We start from the raw sequence: 21,577 nt of genomic DNA, 5'->3' as shown, positions 1-21,577 counted from the left end.
GGTGGCAGTGTAGACATACCCTTACTGCTTTTTGGTCATTTTTATACATGACTTCCAGCATGTAATACTGAACATACCATCACCACATTGTTTGTTTATCAGTTTCTGACTGAGTTCTTACACTCAAACTGTTAAAGAAGCGAACTGTGCCTGGCTAAGCTGGTTTCTGAGTTGTTGTTTGGTTGTTCAAAATCCATGTAGTACTGTGATTTTCTTCTCTTTCCTCTCAAAACACCAGCATGGCTTGAAATGATTTCCATTACTTTTATTTAAGAAACCCAGCCTGCTTTGAGACTGAACCTGTCTGCTACTGTCTAAGGCCAGGTCTACACTGGATCTTGGGTTAAGGGACACAGCTCCAGCTAAGTAAAATACATAGCTGGAGTTGGCTTGCCTTAAGCCGAGGGAGACCGATGGGAGCAGCTTCCCTTACTTCTTGTGACTGCCAGGAGTACCAGTAGCAACTAGAGCTGTCCACAGCATGTGATTTAGCCGGTCTTAATTAGACCCATTACACGAAACACCAGAAGATTGATCTCTGATGCAGAAAGTGAAGATGTGGCCTAACTTATAACTTTCTCTTTCTGTTTTTGGATGACCAAACATGGTCATTACTCCTAGCCATCTGGAAATTTAGACTTTATAATACCAGATTTATACGGTTCCTGAAACTTTACTCTGGTGAAACACCTGCTAGGATTCTGGAATATCTTAACAGTATCCATAGAGCCTAATTGATAACATTTGCTGCAATGTTGACAATAAACCCTCCTAACATAGCACACATCAGTGTAGGTTTTATCAAACACTGCTCTGAAATATTTGTATTGGTCTGCACTAAAATACTTGTGCCTTAGCAATATACAACACCATTTGTCTGGGAACCTCAATGCGCTTTACAAACTGTGCTGTTCATGGATCTACAAAGAGTACAATATCTTTCCACTGCTTATATCCAAAATCTCATTAATTGTGAACCCTTCCCATTTATAAAAGAGAGGAATAGAAGAAATAAGAAAAAAAGTCTAGAGCGCCAGCTGTGCTTGTGCAGAGTATTTTAATTATCCAGACACCTGTCCACTACCAACTTATAGTGTTTCATATAGGTCACTGAACAGCCAGATGATGGTAATGACTTTCATTCACTATCATGCTGGTGTGAATTTGAAACAGTGATCCATAGGTGAAAGGCTAAAATTTCAATTACCATACTCCAACCCTTTCAATTCCCTGTATTTCACTGGTGCTAGACATCCCATATTTCACATCTGTGGAACATTTGATAAATTATGACATATTAAAAGATCATCTTAAATCACTAAGAATTTTAACATCTGTTAATAATTGCTACTGAACAAGACTATTAAAGAATAAACTGGCAAAGAGTGTCTCTAATAAACACACCTCTCCCTTATGTCACTGTTTTGAATGTTAGGAATCATTATGTTCCAAGATTTTCCTTACTACAACCTAAATCTGCACAAGCAAAGGAAAATGCAAAATAGGCCGGAAAAGGAAAAACAATACAACACCATGGAAAGTCAGCCTCAGACTCTCTACTCAAGAACTAATACAAGTCTTAAACTAATACAAGACTCATATTCTACCATGTTTTTATTGGCTAAATATCTAACATAATGAGGTTTATGGGAAACATCCGTCTTTAATCAAATTAATTACATTTCTTCTCTACTCTGTCTGTCTGTCTGTCTCTCTCTCACACATATAGACCCTCTACCTTTAACAAGCCATTATTGAAAATTTAGGGGCTAGATTCTGACTTTAGGCATATCTCTTGGCCAAGTATAGTGCATTCGCTGAATTGCCCCTGGGGTGCACCTTTGAGTCACAATTCCTCCCTGGCTTCCTCTTTGCTATGCTGGGGTGGGTGGGAGTGTGGGAGGGGGTGAGGGATTTTACAGCTGGTTTATATTACCAGTAAGTTATTACAGTTTTTCTGTCTCCTACTAGTTCAGCTACTCTGGCCAGCAAATAGTGCGAAGCCAAGGTACGGCCCCATACTCCACACACCTGCTTTGGGAAGGGTGTTAGTGGGCAAGTAGCTCTACTTATTCTTGTTTGCTCAGACTGAGTTACCTAAATATGGAATGAGGGGAGGGGACTTTTGCTCCTTCACAAAGCTATGTTGTCCAAGTCATGATCCAACCCTTTCATTGTATCTTTTGTTACCGAGAGATCATATAACCAGCCGTTTTAAACAACAATGAGTAAGTGCTCTTTCTTGTGCCACATTTTTTGCATGCGACATTTTCCTTTAGTGGAAAATCAAGGACGATCTTTTGGCCCAAACATCATGTATTGGGCCAAATTCTGTTCCTGGTTATATCCATGCAACCTTGTCTATGACAGTGAAATGGCACTGATATACATTAGGGTGGAGTTTGGCCTGCTGTCCACTATGTATGAAATTGTGGAGGTAGAACAATACCTCAATCTGGGGGAAAAGAGAGAAGGGAAGTCATATGGTCACTAAATCAGAATAATAATACCTTGGCAATTCTATCGCCTGTGTCACACAGGAGGTCAGAATGCATGATCACAACAGCCCTTTCTGGCCTTGGACTCTCTAATGCAGCAATAGTACTTGCACAGTATTTTTCCTCATTAAAGCTGCTGGAAAAAAATGAACTAATCCTTAGACTGCCTTAGATGAAATATATTATTATCCTCACAGATGAGGAAGGGAAAATAAATAACATGCCCTAGACAAAACAGTTTGTCAGAGCTGGCTCAGAACTTGGGTCTGATCATCTGGTGAAGTGAGTAGCTTCAACAGCTTGTGTGATCGAATCCAAGGAGTTCTTGATTTTCATGCTAATACCATACCTTTCCCTTTTCACCTGTCTAAGAAACATTTCCCTGTGCTCACAGTATGGGTGTGTGCATATTGTTGTTTGTTTTCCTGATCATGTGTAGTGGGGGTGGGTGGAGGGTAGTTTTACCTTGGAAAAATGAGTTTGGAAAACAGTTATATCAGGTCAGAGTCACTGGCAGCCATTACTTCCACAAGAAAGAGAGATTAATTATTTCATTCTAGTGTTACCACCACAAAACATGCAAATGGGCCTCATACTACAGTGGATGAGGATCCATTTAAATTTAAAATAAATAAGAACTTAACCTTTGTTTCCCTCCAACCCCATCTCCTAATCTCTCTCCATTACTTTAGTGTTGTTGTTAATGGTAGCCTGCCATATAGTCTACGTTTCTCTTTGGTGTCATTTGCAATAACAGAGTGCAAACTCATTAAAGAGATCAGTAGGATGATATAAAAACACAGAAGAGTCATCAACCTCTAGCTAGGAGTTTCATGAGCATTCTACAATTTACATTTTTATTACGTTTCTGGCAGATGGCAAGAGTGGACGTGCGTCTGTGGCAGGCAGTGCTTTTTCCAGAGAAGGTGAAGTAAGGTAGTGGCAGCAGCTGACTGCCTGGGGGAATGTGAGAGGCTGTAATTTATATTTTTCCAAAGCTAAGCTCTCACCCTAATATAGATCCACCACTGCAGTGTAGAAAAAGAGACTCATATAAAAAAGAGATGGAAAAAATACTATTAGGTTCTGTCATCCATCCTGTCAGTGTAACATTGTTCCCTATGGTATATTTTTTGTGCCTTGTCCTGTCTTGTTTTTAATATCACAAGAATTTCAAATTCCCTTGGAAGATGATACCGGAGTTTATATTTGATTTCACTATAGGCCAGCTTTCCCCCTAACTACTCAGTGTCTTTCTTTCCTCCTTTTTTCTCTTTTTAACCTCATTGTACATGCTCTAATCAAGTCTTTGTTGTCTTTGATCTTTGTATATATCTCTCAGGCAAGTGTAGATAGTTGTGAACTCCCATCCCTGCCTCCTCCTGTAATTGTTTAAAACAATGATGCACAGCTTTGTTAACCTTTCGCCACAGAAGCCAGTGCCTTAATCATTTTTTCATTGCTGTACAAAAGCCCAATGAACACAATCAGCAGTATACTGAATTCTAAGGGTAACATCCTGGCCCTGTTGAAGTCCATGGGAGTTTTGACCTTAATGCTAATCGGGCCAAGTTTCCATCCAAAATTCAAAGGAATTATTGCATCATGCAGCACATGATGATTCCGTCCTTCCTTGACTTCAACCTCTCGATCCTGTTAATTTAATGTATAGATGAATGTCACAAACACATTGGAGTGTGCATTTACTTTGAAACTACTGTGTGTTCAGATTTGTATCAAAGGTAGGTGGGGCTGAGTCACTTCATGGGTTCCCTGGGTTAGTGCCTGTATGTCTCACCTAAAAGATTGTTTGGGAATCTGGCAGGGCGGCTGGCCCTTTAAGGAGAGGTGCGTCTCAGTCTCCACTGACACACAGCCAGCCCCAATCCCAGGTGGGGAACTCAGGGTCATGTGACTCTGAGGTAAAGGAGAGGCCTGGTTATGGCAGGAAGGGCAGTGGAAGGGGTTGGGGGGGGGGGAAAGGCAGGGGCTGCAAGGGTAAGAAGGCTGCTGCAAGGGATGTGGGAGCATGTATACTGAAGGCTTTTGCAGGAAACTAGGAAACTCAGGGGAGAAAAGACTCAAACCATATAAGGCTGGGAGTGGCCTGCTACAGCAGCAAAAGACTCTAGGTAGGAGGATGTGGAAGTGGCTTGAAAGACTTTCAAGCATGTCTGGACAGGACTTAATGAAGGATGAATTCCTGAAATTTGAACACGAAGGACTTTATATCTGAGCTGTTTACGATATTAAACCAGCCCAAATAGAAGTGGTGGTGGCTGCAGAAAAACCTTTGTGAAATTACTGAAAAGCCTTGAAAAAAGGAAACTGAGGCAGGGATACTACAAGATAAATCCATGCCATGAGATGGTGATCAAGAGGCAGTGACCCTGATATAGTTAGGTTTCTGTTTTTGTTTTAATTTTGCAGACTTCAAACTGTTACAAGGAAAAATAATTGTTGGAAACTATATTGCATATGTATGATTTTTTTTTAATAACAGCTAATACAGGAGCAGAAACAATTCTTACCAATTTCATTTATTGCTAGAAGAGTGGCTAAACAAATCATTATTTTATTATAAAATAAGATGTCTATATTTTCCAGATGCCTGTTTCTTTTCTTTATCTTTTTCATAGTCTAGAAATATATAGACTTGTGAGACTACCATACAGTGACCAAATCCCTATCTGAGATTATTCATGAGATTTTCCATTATAACATTATCTAATCTGTTCTGAACCATAAAGATGAATAACTCTGTTTTCTAATCTTCCTGCCTTTACTCCTAAGATATTGTCATTTTCTTTTTGCCCCCAGTTTTGAGTGTATTTATGCAAAAGCATTTTTTTGTTTATGGCTGTGTTGATTTTGTTGCAAAACTTAGGATTAAAATGTGCTTTTTTAAGCACAGACTAGAGCAGGCATCTTCCTGAAAAGAGGTCAAAGAAGAAATGTGACTCAAAGACACCAGAGATGCAAGTCTTCCCCTGCTTAGTCTCGGTTGGTAGTGATGCCAGCCGTAAATTACTACATTCCCCAACCTACATTTGATCCCCTGCCCAATGCTGCCTCAGAATATTGGCGAATGAGCACATTTACTTCAAAGAAAGAGGGGATGTTCTTCCTGGCCAACTCCCCTCCCTGTGTGAGTGCATAGTTCAAGACCCCATCTACCCCTTAATTTCTTCATGGTAGTTTTCTTGACCATAAGCTAAATTGAAAACAAATAACCAGTGTGAATAGAATTTCTACCTGTTTTCATTAATTGTCCTTGTCATTCTACCTGTAAGTATACATACAAAAACGGATACAAATAACTTTGTTCAACACTTCCCCAATATCACACACCTCGATTTTTAACACTTTTCATTTTTATTAAGGAGGAACCAGGTTGTGCCATGCTTGTTCACACTGGGCCAGATTCTCTAGTAAATTAAATTCAATTTGTACTGTATAAGAAGTACAAAGTGAATTTTTAAAGCAGCTGAAGAATGCCCTTGGAGATTTTTCCCTATTTAGGGCAAATCCCTTCTGTTGCACAGTGGTGAAGATTGCCTAGGTGCATCCTGTGCTAGCTATCTTCTTACCACCAAAGTAAGGGAGAAGAAGGTGGATGTCAGAGGTGTGGGTGATGGAGGCAGGTTCTTCCAATCCCTTGTGATGTAAGCTTGGCATATGCAAGATTAGAGCTCTTCTGCTCTACCTTCTTTTACAGCCAAATAGTCCAGAATCTAAGAGTCACTTAGGTTGACACTGATTGAGCACATCTTGGAAATAATGGAGCACGGGGTCACTGAGTGATGATTTACTCCTCAAGTGATCCCACTGAAATGAATGAGGGTACTTGTGGTATAAAGTGCAGAATCCTATAATGTCTAGTGCCATCTATGGGATGGAATAAGAACTATTCCATTGTGTGTTATGAACCATCTGCTGTAACTGCCCTCAAGTGGTAGGGCTTCTTGTCCTTTGAAGCTAGAGAAGCTAAGTTCTGTCTTTGGAGCCACTGGATGAGATAACCCTAACCTCTCTCAGCTACTCAGCCCTGCTCGAATTGTGACTTCAGCTATGAGGTTTCAACAGGGGTTATTCACTGTGAGAAAGTGGATGGGAAATGGGCAGGGAGGAGAAGAAGCCATGGTTCTGCCTCTTCGTACTTGTTAGCCAGGTGCACAGTGGAGAATAAGCTGCTGCACAAAAGAGAAGAAGCAGTTTCCTGGATTCCAGGGATTATGACTTGGAATCAGTTTGTTAAATGCAGTGGGTGGAACAACTTCCTGAGGCCACTTATTGCAGTGTTCCAGCTGAGTCCATTGTGAGGGTCCAAATAGCAAAGGAACAGGTGTGCAAAGTGCAGATAACCATGACACCCTCAGTGGCCGCAGAATTGTTAGAGTAATTTCTGAACAAATTATGCAGTCCATACTCAGGAAAATGCTCATTGAAGTCAGTGGATTGCTACTTTGTCAAAGCAGGAAATGTGAGATTTTTCTCTACAAGTGTTGCTAATAACAGAGGAAAAGAAATTTCAATATATGACTTTTATCTTTAAAATTTTCCTTTGGGCCCTATTAATGGTTTATAACATCCCGGCACGCTTCATAGAATCGAGTCTGATGTTCAAAAAATATGAATAAATTAAGACTGGGTTATAATTTCTCATGGCCATGAGTTAGAATTCACCAGTAAATAATCATTCGTTCTCCTGGGCTTTGCTGCTATTGATAAAACCAAATCAAGTTGTGCTCTCAGAGGTCATGAAGAAGGTACTTCATCTGTCAAAATCTTGCTTGGATTCACTACATTTTTGACATAAAAAAACTCTGCATAGCAACATGTTTCTTTTTATGCCTCTAGCAAGAAGTGAGCAAAAACTGTGCCTTTAAAATTGCCAATGTTAGCCAAATTGGTACAGTATATGGAATTTTTTTTTCAAAATACTGAATTGCTCAGGGGTTTGGCAATGAAATATTTTTGTGTGGGTGATAGTGACCTACAATTATTGTTATAAGACCATCAAGAACTAGACTGAGACCATGTGTTCGGATTGCAACGCTAACACCGTAACAGGCACTAACCATTATTCTTGTTAGTAGTTGCAGCAGGGCTGGGATGGGCTGAAGATGGGTTCATAGAGAATGAATGTCTTTTGGTGATATGTCTAGAACAAGAGTGGTAGGGAGGCAGGGGTAAAACACAGTCCTTCTGTCATCAGGATTGGTCTATCTGGTATCTTTCACAACCACTAAATTCATTATGCAACATTTTAATTGGTACAACCAATTGATGCTCCACTCATAAATCTACTCCTGATTTATACTGATGAAAGAGAAAGAGAAGAATCGGGCTCAAAGAGCCAGATTTGGTGGTTATGAAGAACCCGTGGTTAGTTTATTGTATGCTTCTCTCTTTTACTGAAACAAGTTTGGATTTGGCTCACTACTGAAAGTAGTTCCCTGAGAAAGATGTCTCTTTTTATAGCAAAATGCAGGACAAGGTAGCACTTTAAAGACTAACAAGATGGTTTATTAGATGATGAGCTTTCGTGGGCCAGACCCACTTCCTCAGATCAAATAGTGGAAGAAAATAGTCACAACCATATATACCAAAGGATACAATTAAAAAAAATGAACACACATGAAAAGGACAAATCACATTTCAGAACAGGAGGGAGACGCAGGGGGTGGGGGAAGGAAGGAAGGTAAGTGTCTGTGAATTGATGATATTAGAGGTGGGGAGAGTGGGATGTTTGTGAGTTAATGGTATTAGAGGTGATAATTGGGGAAGCTATTTTGGTAATGGGTAAGATAGCCTGAGTGTTTGTTCATTCCTTTTTGGACAGTGTCGAATTTTAACATGAATGACAGTTCAGAGGATTCCCTTTCAAGTGCAGATGTAAAAGGTTTTTGTAGCAGAATGCAGGTGGTTAAGTCATTGAGAGAGTGTCCTTTCTGGTTGAAATGGCAAGAAACTGTTTTTTCTTTGTGATCTTGTCTGATATCTGTTTTGTGGGCATTAATCCTTTGGCAAAGTGTCTGAGATGTTTGTCCAATGTACATAGCAGACGGACACTTTTGGCACATGATAGCATAAATTATATTTCTGGATGCGCAGGAATATGTGTTCTTGATCTTATAACTCACTTGGTTAGGTCCAATAATGGTATCGGCAGAATGAATACGTGGACAAAGCTGGCAACGGGGTTTGTTGCAAGGGAAGGTACCAGGGTTGGTATTAGTGTGGTATGTCCTGTGGTTGTTGGTAAGAATCATCTTGAGGTTAGGTGGTTGTCTATAGGAGACTTGGGTCTGTCTCCCAGAGCCTCTTGGAGTATGGTATCCTGTTCCAGTATAGGCTGTAGTTTATTGATAATGTGTTGGACAAGTTTAAGTTGGGGGTTGTAGGTGATGACAAATGGTGTTCTATTGTTGGTTTTCTTGGGTCTGTCTTGAAGTAGATGGTTTCTAGGTATTCGTCTGGCTCTTTCAATTTGCTTTTTTATTTTTCCGGGTGGGTAGTTGAGGTTTATAAATGCTTGGTAGAGATCCTGAAGCTTCTGGTCTCTGTCAGTGGGATTAGAGCAGATGCGGTTGTATCGAAGGGCTTGGCTATAGACGATGGATCGTGTGGTGTGTTCTGGATGGGAGCTGGAAGCATGTAGGTAACTGTATGAGTCGGTGGGTTTTCTGTAGAGAGTGGTGTCTAATTTTCCATTGTTGATTTGTACGGTGGTGTCCAGGAACTGAATCTCTCGTGTAGAATGGTCCAGGCTGAGGTTGATGGTGGGGTGTAGGTTGTTGAAATCTCTGTGGAATATCTCCAGTGTTTCTTGGCCATGCATCCAGATCATAAAGATGTCATCGATGTACCGTAGGTAGAGAAGGGGTGAAAGGGGATGGGAGTTGAGGAAACATTGTTCTAGGTCAGCCATAAAGATGTTAGCATACTGTGGGGCCATATACTTTTTATAGTCTTTGAATTAGGCCAAGCCGAGACTTGAAATCTGGGTCTGCCACTAATCCCTGGACAATAGGATATTCTGGGGTGGGTATCTCTAATTTTAATCAGAAATTCCATCCTGGACCCAAGACTCTCTTTCCCAATGGAAACCAATATTTAAATTCTGGTGTTCCTGAGAAAAGTTTTGGCTTTAACAAATTGGCATTTTTCAGAGAGAAAATATTTCATCAAAAAAAGTCCTGACAAGCTCTAACATTACGGCTACGTCTACACTGGCCCCTTTTCCGGAAGGGGCATGTTAATTTCAGCGATCGCAATAGGGAAATCCGCAGGGGATTTAAATGTCCCCCGCGGCATTTAAATAAAAATGTCCGCCGCTTTTTTCCGGCTTTTAGAAAAGCCGGAAAAGAGCGTCTACACTGGCCCCAATCCTCCGGAAAAAGCGCCCTTTTCCGGAGGATCTTTTTCCTACTTTCAAAGTAGGAATAAGATCCTCCAGAAAAGGGCGCTTTTTCCGGAGGATCGGGGCCAGTGTAGACGCTCTTTTCCGGCTTTTCTAAAAGCCGGAAAAAAGCGGCGGACATTTTTATTTAAATGCCGCGGGGGACATTTAAATCCCCTGCGGATTTCCCTATTGCGATCGCTGAAATTAACATGCCCCTTCCGGAAAAGGGGCCAGTGTAGACGTAGCCTAGGTGTTTTCAAATCCCCATGCAACATCATTTTGAAGGATCAGTCTCCTAAGGAGAAGAACACATCCTTCTTCCTACCTTCATCAGTCACTGTCTTAACAACCCATTCATGCTTTGCTGCTTTTTAACCGTTATCATATTTGTCCAAAGAATTTAGTTCACAGTTTAAATGCTTCATATATTCCATAAAAGAAAACAGTGGAGTGTAATCCTTTGACCTTTTCAGTGTTTTTTGGTGTAATTTACTCCCTGCAGTCTGGCCCTTAGAACCAGGATAAAAACATACAGACAATCCAAATAGAACTGCTAGAAAGGTTACAGCAGTTGGTTTATTAACTATTCAGAGTATTTTTACCAGGAAAGATTTTAACATGTACAGAAAATGGCATCAGATGAATCACAGTTGTTATGGACTAGGGAAATGATAACCCATTCTCCTTAACACATTAACACCATAATCTTCTTGATTCTTATTTTTTGTCATTTCAACCCACCCTTTTCTCCTTAAATACATCCCAGTTATCCATTTAATTTACCTGATAAAATAGTAAGATACAAGTCTTTTAAACTTTTTTCTTGTGTATTTCATCCTGACATTTAATGCTGTATTCCAAGTTTTTTGAAATTCTTTGTGTTATTTTGAGAACATTAGTAGGTTTGCTTGCTTTAATTCTTTATTTGTTTGGCTCCTCGAACAGTTTTTGTAAAGTGGTTTGCTAGATGATTTGTTTAACAAGCAGGAATAAGAATGCCTTGTGTGAAACGAGCTTAGAGGTAGGTGGCAAAATTGTCATGTAGACAGGGTGAAACTTCAGTAATTGTGCAGATTTGTTTTATTCTATTTCTGGGATATTTGATGTAGGCGTTTGCCTCTCTGAACCAAGCTCTTCAGTGCCTCTAGGGATATTTTTTCCAAGGCAAGCACTGCATAGGGCTGTTCTAGACTCTAAATTGGTCACCTGAAAGCTTGGGGTCTTGCTGGGACAGATGAGGAATGTAGATGGGGATGCTACAGATTGCAGAGCAATTTATAGGCCTCCCTTAGGGCTGCTCCACACCCACCAAAGCTCCTGTAAGTCCCAGAAGCAGCATTAGAGGTTAGTTAGCAGGATCAGAATCTGGTAAAACAAGTTACACTGCTGGAAAACTGGTGTAAAGGAGACTGGACTCAGGTTCCTTATTTGTAGGCATGTAGTTTCTGACTTTCTTGAAATTGGAATTTTTTTGATTTGATGTAATTTTCCAGAGCTAACCAGAAAATTAGATATAGGGGCAGAATGCATGGAGTAGAGTTGTTTCTTTCCTTTTAATTTTCATGTCATTCTACTTAAGTGTTTGGCATTCAAATTTTTCTAATTTAATTAACCCACTAATATTAGCACACAACATAGGCTAAGATTCTTCCCTTTCTCTCTGTAGAAAGGCAGTTTTCTTATCTGAATAATCTCCTAATCCAGTAGGTGGAAGCGAACAATGTGTACATTAGGGATAGCAAACTATTAACCAATCTAATCAAATACCTATGTGCATTGAGTTTTACCTGGCTGAGCTGTGCTCATAGTGTTGCTGTGGAGCATATTGTAGAGAAAACAGAAATGTTTAATTTAAAAATGCATAAATGCAGATGCCCATGCAGCTTTCTGTTTTCCTCCACACTAGTAGTAAACAAACTTAAAAAGCATCAAATGGTCTGGTAGCACTTTATAGACTAACAAAACATATAGATGGTATTATGAGCTTTTGTGGGTGCCCATGAAAGCTCATGATACCATCTACATGTTTCATTTATCTATAAAGTGCTACCAGACCATTTGTTGTTTTTTAAGATTATCCTGTACAAACTAACTCAGCTACCCCCTGAAACTAGTATTGAAGACAGCTATCAGCTAGGTCTGCTCAGAAGAGAATTCCAGAAAGACTTTTGTTTATCAGTATTTAAATCTTCAACACTAGCCTGCTGAATGCCATTGGAGGGAGGAGAATATGCTAATGGAACCATTTTAATGACCTGCTTTAATCAGCATAGAAAACTTTTTCGTGCTTTGCAGAAGTAGGGTTTTGTGGTGATCCGGATCTGAACTGTTTGGAAGGACAGAAAAGTTTCACAGAATTGGTATAAGCTTTTTGGCTGATGCAGGTATAGGAATATAACAACACTGTTAAAATATAATGAATATTCTACAGAATATTGAATTGCAGTATTATGGCAGTAAAATCTATGATTTTGAATACTTTATTTTTTCTCATGTCTGTTTTGCAAAGGCTCATAGAATTCTTTACAGTACTTCAAAAGTTTGAAATGCTTATGTGTTCATTTTTCTTAGAGACACATGCAATACCAACCCATAAACCTCAGTGTCACAACAACAGTCTGCATAAGCACCCCTACTGTACAGTAACATACTAGTGGGTATGGTAACTTGGAGGATAACATTTCAGTTAGCAAACTGATTTCAGGAGGATTGAGTGACTTAAGGGATTCACAATGAGATAGACAGACTTTCACCTCTAGGTCATCTGTTTAATTCAAGTCAATGTCTGCACTGACTGAAAGTTTTTACTATCTGATGGCTATTTGGTGCCCTATACAAGCACTTAAAATATTTCTCCCATTTTCAGAGGTATTACTAGTTCCTTCTGCATTCTCCATTTCAGATATAGAACTCTCAAATAGGCTGAATTTTTCTAGAAGGAAGAAACTTTTAAAATGTGACCAGTGTAAGAGTTTTGGTGGTTTTCTTCTAGTCTTTAGTTGGCTCATGATCATATCGCAAAAGAAAAAGTATCCAGAATTAGCACTCCTGTTGACAATCTCAGTTGAGGAGTTCAAAGACTGAATGGGCTATGGAGACTGAATTATCTTATTGCCCCAGGGATGTTTGCCCTGTCAGTACTGAGGTATGTAGAGGAGTGGGGATGTTTCAATTGTACGGGAGGATAAATAGGGAGACTTAAGTGTCACACTGACAATTCTAGAGACTGATCACAATCACAATTGCTACATTCTTATATCTATATACAGAGAGAGAGAGTTTCATGTTTCAAAAAAAAAAGACATGATTATGGGCTAAATTTATGGTTAGCATAAATTGGCATTGCTCTATTAAAATCTGACTCTTATATTAAACTGTCTTGAAAGTTCATCTAGGTAAGATAAAGTTATACTTTATCAAGCAGCCATGGTCTATACATAAAGTATAGCCTTCCCTCTGAAGGAGACAGCATGAATCAGGAAATGCCATATGTGAATTGCAGATGGAGCTTCTGTAAGGGTATGTCTACACTGCAAAGTTAATTTGAAATAACAGATGTTATTTTGAATTAACTTTAATAGCGTCTATACATACAAACCGCTATTTCGAATTTAATTAGAAATAGTGGAGCCCTTAATTCAAATTTGGTAAACCTCATTCTATTTTGGTAAACCTCATAGCTATTTCGAATTAAGTGCTGTGTAGACACTTAATTCGAAATAGGGGGCCTCCAGCCCTTCCCAGGGAGCCCTGGTGGCCACTCTGGGCACAACAAGGAAAACTTACTCTCCTCTCCCCCAGCCCTGGAGCCATTAAAGGGGTATATCCTGGCCACAGTGCCTGTGCCAGCTCCAAGCCTGCCAGCCCAAAGCCAGCAGTGGCCACCGGGGCCCCTGACCCAGCGGCCCCAAACCATAGGCCAGCAAGCCACTGGCAGCCAGCCCTACAGCGCTCCCCAGGAGCAGTCTGTCATCTCCCAGGAGCCTGACATGGGCTGGAGAAGGCAGGCACCTTCCTGGTCCAGGGTGGAGATCATGGACTTTATTCAGGTTTGGGGGGGATGCTCCCAACATCCATGATCTCCGCACTAGACGGAGGAACGCAGCCGTCTATGGCAGGATAGCTGCCAGCCTGGCCACCAAAGGCCACATGTGAACCCAGGAGCAGGTTAGCATGAAAATCAAGTTGGTCCAGCGAGACCCCCAACCCTGAGCCCTGAGCTTCCCCTCCCCCTTCTTCCCCTTGCTTCCCCCTTCCATCTTCCTCCTCCCAGGTTTCCCCCACCCCTTTCCCACCCTCTTGATTCCCCTCTCCCACATCCTTTTCCCAGTCTCCCCAGAGGTTCATCCTCCCCCCCCCCAGTTTTGTTCAATAAACCCAGTTTCTATTTTTGAACATACGTGTCTTTTCTTTGACATCAGGAAAGGGGGCTAGGGAGGGGTAAGTGGAAGGACGTGAGGGAGGAATGGGGCACGAGCCTCTGGTGAGGAGGACCAGGGAGGCTCTGTGGGATCCTCGGGGTGGACGCTCTCCCTCAGGGCCTCCTGGATCCTGACAGCCCCCCGATGGACCCCCTGGATGGCAGCCTGCAGCAAGGGCAGCGGGCTGATGACAATTACCCCACGAGATGCACCGGTGTGTCCAGGGCCAGCTCTGGCTCCATGTGGCCAAGTGCTGTGGTGTCCCGAGTTCGGGCAGTCAGGGCACTCCAAGACAGGACTGCTTTGCTGTCCCTTATGGAGGTAGACAATCAAGCAGGGAACCCTGAGAACTGTCTGTCCTGGGTGGGGGTAGGGTCCCTTTAAGTCCGGAGCTCAGTTAGCCTCAGACAGCAGCCCCACACACTAAGCCCTAACCTGACGTGTGGACGTGCTATTTCGAAATAGCAAAACGCTATTTCGAAATAGTTTTTGTGTATAGATGAGTTATTTCAAATTAGCTTAAGTCAAATTAACTATTTTGAATTAAGTTAATTCGAAATAGCACTGTAGTGTAGATATACCCTAAGTTAATAACAATACACTAGTTCTCCTGGATGTTTATTATAAGGTCCATCTCCCCATTTACTGAACATTTTTTCCCATTATAAAATAAGTGTGTTTTCCCATTATAAAATAAGTGTGGTGTTAGCCTGAAAGTTTTCAAACCCAAAGGTATGGCTTAATTGCTGAGTTAACCCAGGGTCTTTCACAAATCTTGCACCATACGCACCTCTATGAACATATACAGTTCTCTGATCCAAGTTTAGTCGTACTTTCAGCCAAAGCTAGCTGGCCTGCTTTGGACTGCCATTGAAAGTACAGATTTGGTAGTTACTCAAGCTGGTAACCCCCTGACTTTGCAATGAAGAATTCATTGGTAGATAATCATGGAGCATCTCATCTTCTTGTAGCACAGAGCATTATGGACCATTTACCAGAAATCCTAGTGTCATTGATACGTGACTACAGCACCAGTGAAGACACACGAAGTTGGGTATGGCTTTGCAATGTGGCTGTCACACACACACCTGGCCTAGTCTAACTTGCGTGCTGGCCGTCTGATTTAACTCTGGAATAAAGAAATCCTCTCATGATAAACTGAAAAGAGAAGGCTGATAAATTGTTTTATCCACATATGCAGTTACAGTACTCTTTATGACTTGAGCAAACTATTAGTGAGTGGTACAATACTTCAGGTCTATTCCTGCTAGACAGCCATTCATCCAGAAGATGAAGAGTCAATCATGAGGCATGTGTTTTCTAGTCTGAACTGCTGTAGGACTGTTAGCTGGCCTGTAGGTTGATCACTAGGAGATCTTAGAGGCCTACCAGAGAAATCTTTTTCTTTGGAACAGAAAATATGTTGAACAGAAATACCTGTTCAGAGATAAAAGCTTGCTTTTCAACATTTTAGCAAATGATTTGATCATTCATTTGAATAGAGTATCCTGTTTTGAGGCCCAAACTGCCCTTCAGTGTTTGCTCTAATTTTTTCCATCCCTGTGCAGAATAAATTCTGTTATATCCACTGAGGCATGTTCAGATGTGCAACAGCAGTAGAAACTGTTGGTGCAGTCTGCTAATTAGCTGGGCGGGATTTGAATCTCTGTTGGCTGGCCCTCCAAGTGTTCAGCTTACAGGGAACATTGTGGCCCTTTGGCTTATCTGAACTCTGATACTTGTTCAGATGCATGGGCAAGGTTTTCAAAAGTGGTGAGTAGGTGCCTCAGCATTTGGGTACCCAGAGTGAGGCAAAATAAAGGGAAGTGATATTCAGAATGTGGCTATTTCCATTTTGGAAATCAGGCTTCTTTAAGATGTCAGGAATTGGACCCACCCAAAAGCAGAGGCACTCACAATTATTAGTTACTTTTCAACACCTTAGCCCACATCTAATGGGTTATTATGTCTAGATTGGAAATAGGTAGGGTTGGACCTAGATTTGGAACTCCTTGATAAATCTAGACTGTAAACTCTTTGGGAGCCTTGTCTTCACATATATGTATAAAGTGCCCATAGTAGCCCCGTGTTGGTATTGTACACATAATTGATAGTGAGTCCTCCAGGAACTATTTGTATAGCAGATTTGGGAGTGGTTTCTGGAGATTTACCCTTCCTCTGAGGTAATTGCCTCCAACTTATGACTAGCTCACTCCAAGGAGACCCTACTAGTCAACAAAAATGTTCCTTGGGGAATGTTAGGCTCAGCTGGTATGATGATGAATGGCTAGAGATAGTGTGCAAAGATGATAAAAGTAAACCCTTTCTTTTGCTCGTGTCTGGTGTTCTAAAGAGAACAGCACTATACCAAGTTGCCACTATGTCTTTAATAATATCTATTGTGGTGTTACTTATGAACCATGGTAAGTCATCTGAAAAAATGGTAACTACAGTACTTGGTAACTCACTGTTGTGTTCCCTCATTATCTCAAATGAATAACACATTTAACATTTAAATTGGCAAAAAAAAAAAAAAAAAAAAAAAAAAAAGAGCAAGCAAGCAGAGGTTTACTGTAAACAGCAAACGAAAAGGAAAAAAAGTGACTGGAGCAATTATTGAGATTTCTTCTCTGATTAATTGACATAAACCTTTAAGTATTCTCTCACTGGCTTCATTTTTTGGTAATTAATCATTGCTCAGACTAATTTACAAGTATTATATAGACAACTGGCTGAATTTTGATCTCATATCAGTACAAAACCAATGGTGACAGAGATCTGAATATGGGTAGAATGGGAAATCTGACTCTAGATATGTAATTATAAGGACAAATTCTGATTCCCCTTCGTCACCTTGCCTAGTTTCTTACAATAGTAATCCCAGCAAAGTCATAGGGCTGCTTGTTCCTCAAGATACTATTCAAATTAAGTAAAAGGAGGCAGAAACCAGTTCTTAAATATTTAGTGGTAGATTCTGCTCTATTTTAGTCTGGTTTTCCATTAAATACAATGGAGTTGGCACTGAGTAAAATTGTGAGGATTGCAGCCTTGCTGAAACCATTTTCTAAATTCTATTTCTGCAACTGGCCTTGACTAAACACTTTGGATCAAATCCTGGAATCTTTCTACAGGGAATACTCCTCTGATCTTGCAGGAAGTTAGCTCAGAGTAAAAGCTGTAGACATTGCCCTTTGAATACCTCTGTATTGTCAATGTTGGTTGCAGTAGAAGTTTTCAATACTTGGCTCTATTTTCATGGGTGTATCTATTTGCCTCTATTTGAGTCAGATTTTGATCAAAACTCCACTATAATAAATCCAGAATAGCTTCATTAACATTGAAGAATTTGTTTCAGATTTACACAAGTGAAGCTGAGAGAAACATCTGATCTACATTCCCAAAGTACAATAGACAAACTCTTGCATGCACAATATATATCTCTTAGAAGTTTGACTCTTTTAAGATATTTTCTGTTATTTTGGACACTTTAAAATGTTTTTGTTACATGATGCAGTTTTTATTGGAATTAATAGAAAATGTCACCAGCAATGAGACCATTCATTTCCTCTACTTCAGAAGTACAGTACCAGAATTTAGGGTCTGTATTATGCAGGAGGTCAGACTACATGAACAGAATGGTTCCATCTGTCCTTAAACATTTATGAAAGGTCTTCTGGGTTTTCAACTCCCAGAACCTTGCAGGATTGGGCCCAATATTTGTGCCTCATAAATATAACACAGGGAGTTGTGCCAATAAATGAGGTTTACTGGGGAGTTTGAGCAACATGAACTGTTTGTTTTTTCAGACAGCTTATTAGCTCTGCAAACCCATTCCCCAGTTCTTTTAGTAAAAGACCATAAAAACACAGGGGCTCTGATAAGCCAACCATGAACAGTATCAATATATGTCTGTTAGGTTGTTGGGTTTTTTGGTTTTTAAGATATCACCCCACTATGATCAGTTCACATTTTTCTCTGAATGGATCACCATTTTTGGCACCGAAGACTCGTTTTTGGAACACAGTCTATTGCATTCACAAAATCATTAGCTGCTGGATTATTAGAAAGCAAATAATGAAAGACAGAAACTGTTAACTAGCATATTGAAATGTGCATTTCATTTTTTCAGTGATGCTGGAAACAGCCTGACGTTTTTAGTAGCTCACAAGGAAAACAAACCAGCACGACCATGGAGAGAAAAAAGCAACTAGAGAAAAGGGAGTTTGGGAAAAGACTATCTCTGGACAGCAGCCTTGTGGTAAGGACTAAAATACTAATTTACTGTTGTATGTTTTGGCATTAAAAGTATTGCTCTTTAATTACTATATCTCGTAACGCTGTACATTTTTTTTAAGCACACGTTTAAGACATCACAATGGCAAATTCTTGTGTGATGATAACTACAGAGCTATAGGACTAAAATAATTTTACAGCATACTAATAGGAACACATCATATAGAAACATGCCATTAGGTTTAAGTGAACTACATTGGGGATGAATCTGGCTTACATGCATGAGGATGGCATTTAGAAACTTGTCAGTATTATATAAGATAAATAGGCATGGTGATCTCAGGCCCTGCAGCACTCTGCTGTATTTCTTTATACTTTCTATAGAAGAAGTACAGTAAATCCTGACATTCTCTGACTCCAAAACCATCACAGTTAGTTAATATGTGCTACAAAGTAATGTCATCATCTAACGGAAGCATCAGTTGGTCTTGCTTTGAGCATAGGATTGGAGTAGATGATCTCCTGAGGTTTCTTCCAACCCTAATTATCTATCATCCGTTGGCACATGCTTTGGATCAATTATTATTGATCTATCCAAGGACCTTATCGTGAATTTAATGAGAGCATGATCTTGGTCCTAAATCTGCATTCAGAAAGTAATGTTGTAGCTGCGAAGTGTAATAAACAAAGAATTCTTTTACATATCTATCATACATGTTCAGTTTGGAAATTATTTGAAAAATGTGTTTTATAAGTAGTATGCTGAATCAGAATAAAACAGAGACATTTCACCCTGCCCATATTCACCTCTGAGAGTTTTGCAGAGGTTGCTCCTTATTTTGTGAAGGGAACTTTGTCCTTGGTAGGAATGGCAGAACTGACACCTTTTCAGAGTAATGAGACTCCTGGGAGCGATTCTAGGGAAAGTGGCTGGCATGCTTAGTGAGTCCCCTCCATTGTACAAATGCAGGAGAGAATGGGTCTTTCTTGACTTGTACTGTCACCTGGCCAGAGAACAAATGTAAAAAGAGGACATGATTATGGGAACAGTCACCACTTATCTGGGCTCTGAAACGGAGCTGTCAGTTAGGGAGATGAAATGAATGTGCTGCAAATCACTCCTTGTACTGTATAAAATAAATATGGGAAAGGATATTCCCTACTCTTAACAGACTTCCAGTGGCTTCAGTGAAAGGATGTCTGTAAGGAGTTATGTATGATGTGAGGTATGGATTTTATCTTCCCCCTTGTGAGCAACTCCAAAACATCCTGGTGTTGAGTATGCTTTTGGAGTGTACCATCTTTTCCTCTAGGTAGGTCTGCAAAATTGAGCCTGCTGCAAAGTCTGCAACCTCCCAGGACTTGCCCAATCCAGAAATGTTCTGGTATTTTCAGCTAGATCAGACCCAAAGTAACAGTGCTATAAAATGACTTCCATTATCTTACAGTCTGAGTGCGCAGAAGAGGGTGCCCAGTTCTATCAACTGACAGACTCATATGTAAGCAAGATAAAAACAAGCGTTTGTTGTACAGTCATAGAATATGGGTTGTGTTTATTATTTCTAGGCATGTAACTCCACTCAGGCAAACTCTGGTCTAACATCTCTAGTTAAAGTTCATTGATGTGTTCCCAAGATTTCAGCCACAGACAAATAATAACCATATACAGAGAATTTAGGGCAAAATCAGCAATGTTGATCGCTGCATGGATTGCTAGAAAAAGTGTTGATCAGTATGGAAAATAAGTGATTTTACTAATGTTTTACTTATCCAAAGAATTCTCCATAGACTAATTTTGGTGCTTACTGGTGTCTAATCAACCCCTTAAAATGTAAATGTTGTTTTACTGGGGAAGCAGGTGTTGTCTCATGTATAGGTTCCTGGTTTCCTGCCTCCAGTCAATGCATGAGATCAGACTACTTCCCCAGTAAATCAAAATGTTGTGCATCTTCTGCAATGTTGTGTACCTTCAGTGGCATGGTAGCATTTCATATTGACTGCCTTGTGACTAGACCAAGTTCAGCAAGGAAAAACTGAACACTTTATCTCTCTCTCCCTTCCTGAAAAGTTCTCCTCTGTATCATTATCGATAACAATAACTTTATTTCTGTTGCCACAACATCATACTCTTCACTTTCCCAGCATCCATTCTGTTGTTGCATTCCTTTGGAACACTACATTTCTAAAATCTATCCACTTGTCTTCATTCTACCTTCAAAGTTCCTATCTCTCCTCTCACTCTCTTATCTTCCCATAAACCCTCCTGCCGAGCCACTCCCTTGAAGTCTTATTTAAACTCTCTTGTGTTGCAGTATTTTACAGGCTGGACATTATGCTTGGAAGAGTCAACTGTGATTTGCCACTAAGACAGCATCTCTGCTTTCTGTGGAGCCTTCCAGCAGTAATCCACTATAAAAAAATATTATTTATGTGTATTTTAACACAACATGTTCATTTTTTTACCCTGGGCCACAAAATACAAGTATAAACAGGAGATAAAGTTAACATGAATAATAGTGTGCTGTGTTATGAATCTGTACCATTTTCTCCATCTTCTTTTCTATGTGATCTCCTTGTGGAAAGGAACACTTCTTCCATGAAGTAATGCACAATGCAAATCTCTTTTAGCAGATATTAAAACTGACTAAACCTTAGTATTTCTCAGTGATCTTTAATGTCGGTGGATTATCTCTGTGTCTTCCTCTTAAAGTCTGAATATATTGGTTCTGACCCTCTTTCAGAGGAGGAAAGGAAATGAGAAAAAGGAGAAAGAAAGCAATTTCTGAAACTAAGATGGGCTCAAACCATTCTGGGTATAAACTTGGCCTTTCCTGAATCTAAATTTTACCAGCTGAGTATGAATTTTACCAGCATTTGGTGTATTTTGGATTTAGCTCATTACAGAGAGCAGTTTGAATGCCAAACCTGGAACAACATTTCAGCTTCCATCTGGAGTTTTCACTCAGGCCAATTGTTGTCTAAATTTGGAACCTTTGAATAATAAAGGCATGAGAAGT

The 21,577-nt window shown here is 40.1% G+C and overlaps 1 protein-coding gene and 1 long non-coding RNA gene across 4 annotated transcripts in view; one reads left to right on the top strand and one right to left on the bottom strand.

Annotated features, from left to right (window-relative positions):
• Positions 1-21,577, top strand: part of NCKAP5 (NCK associated protein 5) — a 652,533-nt gene that overhangs the window by 45,295 nt on the left and 585,661 nt on the right. For both annotated transcript variants that reach the window (XM_075933271.1, XM_075933270.1), the window contains exon 2: positions 18,457-18,585. In XM_075933271.1, coding sequence (XP_075789386.1) covers positions 18,517-18,585 — 69 coding nt within the window. In that variant the 5' untranslated portion in view covers positions 18,457-18,516. The remainder of the gene's footprint in view (positions 1-18,456; positions 18,586-21,577) is intronic.
• LOC142830154 (uncharacterized) overlaps positions 1-21,577 on the bottom strand; it is an 89,021-nt gene that overhangs the window by 54,972 nt on the left and 12,472 nt on the right. The gene's annotated exons all lie outside the window — the stretch shown is intronic.

Source organism: Pelodiscus sinensis, chromosome 7, assembly GCF_049634645.1.
Source record: "Pelodiscus sinensis isolate JC-2024 chromosome 7, ASM4963464v1, whole genome shotgun sequence".
NCBI lineage: Eukaryota > Metazoa > Chordata > Testudines > Trionychidae > Pelodiscus > Pelodiscus sinensis.
Note: the sequence above shows the minus strand (reverse complement) of the source record. Positions and strands in the feature narration are given on the sequence as shown.